This window comes from Lepisosteus oculatus, chromosome 8 (assembly GCF_040954835.1).
Source record: "Lepisosteus oculatus isolate fLepOcu1 chromosome 8, fLepOcu1.hap2, whole genome shotgun sequence".
Classification (NCBI taxonomy): domain Eukaryota; kingdom Metazoa; phylum Chordata; class Actinopteri; order Semionotiformes; family Lepisosteidae; genus Lepisosteus; species Lepisosteus oculatus.
Window position 1 is genome coordinate 15,005,039 of NC_090703.1, and position 2,813 is coordinate 15,007,851.

The 2,813-nt window shown below is 38.3% G+C and overlaps 1 protein-coding gene across 1 annotated transcript; it reads left to right on the forward strand.

The window, feature by feature from the left end:
* chac1 (ChaC, cation transport regulator homolog 1 (E. coli)) lies at positions 1 to 2,813 on the forward strand. The gene is made up of 3 exons (XM_006632429.3): positions 1 to 713; positions 1,003 to 1,038; positions 1,611 to 2,813. The coding sequence occupies exons 1-3, from the start codon at positions 546 to 548 to the stop codon at positions 2,010 to 2,012; spliced, it is 606 nt and encodes a 201-aa protein (XP_006632492.1). The 5' UTR covers positions 1 to 545; the 3' UTR covers positions 2,013 to 2,813.

Below are 2,813 nucleotides of genomic sequence, written 5' to 3' on the forward strand. Positions count from 1 at the left end.
TACATGTGCCAAGCCCTTGGGTATTATAAAGGCCAGCAGACAGTGGTGACACCGTTATTGGTCTTAACTAGAAATACTACAAGTATTGTATGTGTTTTACGGACAGGGTGTTGACTTTCATCAATACTCCGAGAAGTCTCCCAGATCGGCAGATTTTAAAACCACAAGTGAACTACCTTCTGATTTATTGTAACATACTTTTTAGAAGGAAACGAGAGACGAAACGGCGAAGAAGTGAACAGGAGACGAAACGGTGTTTTTCTGGGGAAAAATCAAAATCGACTACATCGATTTTAGAAGCAAGGATTCTCCGAAGACGTGAAAATGCAGCAAAACTAATGCCTCGGCTTCGGTATCCTACAGACCGACAGAGACTGCATTATTGCATCAGAAAAACGCCAACTGCGATACAGTCGGTTTTAAATTCACATCGTAATATTATTACGGCTCAGACATTTGCCACCCGTGCTTCTGCTACGTGACCGAAGAAAATATTAATATTTAAACTTGTCACCCCATTGTTGTAATACAATCAGGAAACCAAAATGAAACTTAAAGAAACAACAGCGAAATCCAGTGTGTGGATTTTCGGGTACGGTTCTCTAGTTTGGAAGCCTGACTTCAAGTTCAGCAGAAGTAAAGTCGGCTACATCCAGGGTTACAAGAGAAGATTCTGGCATGGAGACAATTTTCATCGAGGCAGTAACGAAATGGTAAGACACTTCACATTAAAAATACTTGTCGTCCTGTGCATCACTTCTGGCTGCACATACGGAACGTCGCCTAAATCATGAAACATTTTAATGGTGCTGTTAGTGTATTTTGTCAATTGATAAAAAGATGCCTCCCGACTATGAAAGATGCAGATCATTATTGTACATTTATGCAGCCATTACATCAGCAAATTCCATCATCTCTGGAAAAAAAAAACTTGCGTTGTTGTACCCATGAATTTGTGTTTAGTATATTGTACTAATTTGTCTTTTTTGTTCCTCTGCGTAGCCTGGGCGAGTGGTGACACTACTGGAAGATCATGACGTAAGTGTTCCATTTCCGGCTCTTCCTGTTACCTGTATGTGTGACCCAAATAAGAAAGATACTGAATTTATGGTATCGTGTTTGAGTTTGGATTTTAATGGTTTTAGTCCGCAGCTATTTTTGATGTATTATAGGTGCTCTAGGTATTATAAGGCCTTAATGCTGCAAAGTTTACACTTAACTACCGTGTCACTAGTTATATGCAGAAGAAAAGGAGAATTGGAAGAGTATAAAATTTCAACCTAATTTAATTAAAAGTGTTAGTGTTGATAATAATACAGTACGTACCTTAAAGAGCATGTTTCACACACATTTTTAACTGAAATGATAGTATTCAACAGATTAACTGTAATGTAATAGGGATCACAGACATGTTAACATTTGAGTATGTGAAATGAAAGCCAGTACTGTATGTGCAAGATTTATTAAAACGTGTACTGTGTCATCTTAGGTTCTCACATGGTAAATGGTATTGCATAGAATAGTTGCACAAGGATCTTCATAATCTTCAAATGATAGGGGAGGATGACTTCCGAAAGAGTACTTACAGACATGTTTCTGTGCTATTCCAGGCTTGCACATGGGGGATGGCCTACGAAGTCACCGGTGCTCAGATTGAAGAGTCTCTCAAGTATCTGAATGTAAGGGAGAACGTCCTGGGGGGTTACGTGACCAAAGTGGTGGAGTTCTTCCCCCGTGACGATGACGAGCCATCAATTCTGGCCCTGGTTTACATTGCTACCTCTGACAACCCAATCTACCTGGGGCCAGCCAGTCCTGAGGAGATAGCAGCACAGATTGCCATCAGCAGTGGCAAAACTGGACATAACATTGAATACCTCTTACGGCTAGCAGATTTCATGAGGGTCTGTTGCCCAGAAGTGAAGGATGACCATTTGTTCTCCATTGAAGCTGCCATGTTTTCCCTGATGCCATACTTGATAACATCAAAGCGGGCAATCCCTGTTCTGTAAACATGCTCACTGTGGCAGAATCCATTAACTAAAATGTCTTTAGCAATCCAAACATAAACAGGCTCTCAGTGTCATATTGGCTGTAAGCTAAGTCTTGTATTTACTGTAAATGCCAAGCTGCATATCCATCTTGGTTAATATTTGTTGGACCATATCAACCATTGTCTGTATATTGGTGTAACAGTATGGTACGCATGTCCAACAGTAATAAGTAATACGTGTATTTCAAATGTTATTGAAAAGACTGGGGATTGTGCAATATTAGTTGTATTAATATTTTTTTGCTGCTAGGTTGAAGAGGTCAGAGCCTTTGAAATAAAACAATTAATTGTAAAGTTACAGTGGAAGGTTGATGATCTTCATTTTCATATATCCTAGTACTGTTCCTTATAGGGGTACTCTCTGCGGTGCCAAAAGCTGAATGCTTGGATTAAACAGCTGTACGAGCTGTGTTGACACCTCAGGTTTTAAAGTAACACTAAACGATCAAGGGTCTGGGGTACAATTATCAATAATGATTGATTAACTTTGACAAAGAACATTGATTAGATGTCCACAGGTGAAGATATAACCCTTGCTTTTATTTATGGTGGTATACAAATGTTTTTGTTCCTGGATTATAGCCTTAATGTTTTGTTTTAAATTGGATGGACAATTTTATATGACCCCTTCAAGAAAATGTGTAGGACAGAAACATCTTTTACTGTACTGATATACTTTTCTTGTAAAAGGAAATATTGTATTGTCAGTTTTATTTTTTATATTGTATGTAATAATAAAAAATACAAAATAAATGTTAAA

Excerpts from the sequence above, each read along its gene's own strand:
- chac1 (XM_006632429.3), top strand. The coding sequence starts at position 546 with ATGAAACTTAAAGAAACAACAGCGAAATCCAGTGTGTGGATTTTCGGG. Across the intron at positions 714-1,002 it reads ATCGAGGCAGTAACGAAATG|CCTGGGCGAGTGGTGACACT; the intron begins GTAAGACACTTC and ends TCCTCTGCGTAG. Across the intron at positions 1,039-1,610 it reads CACTACTGGAAGATCATGAC|GCTTGCACATGGGGGATGGC; the intron begins GTAAGTGTTCCA and ends GTGCTATTCCAG.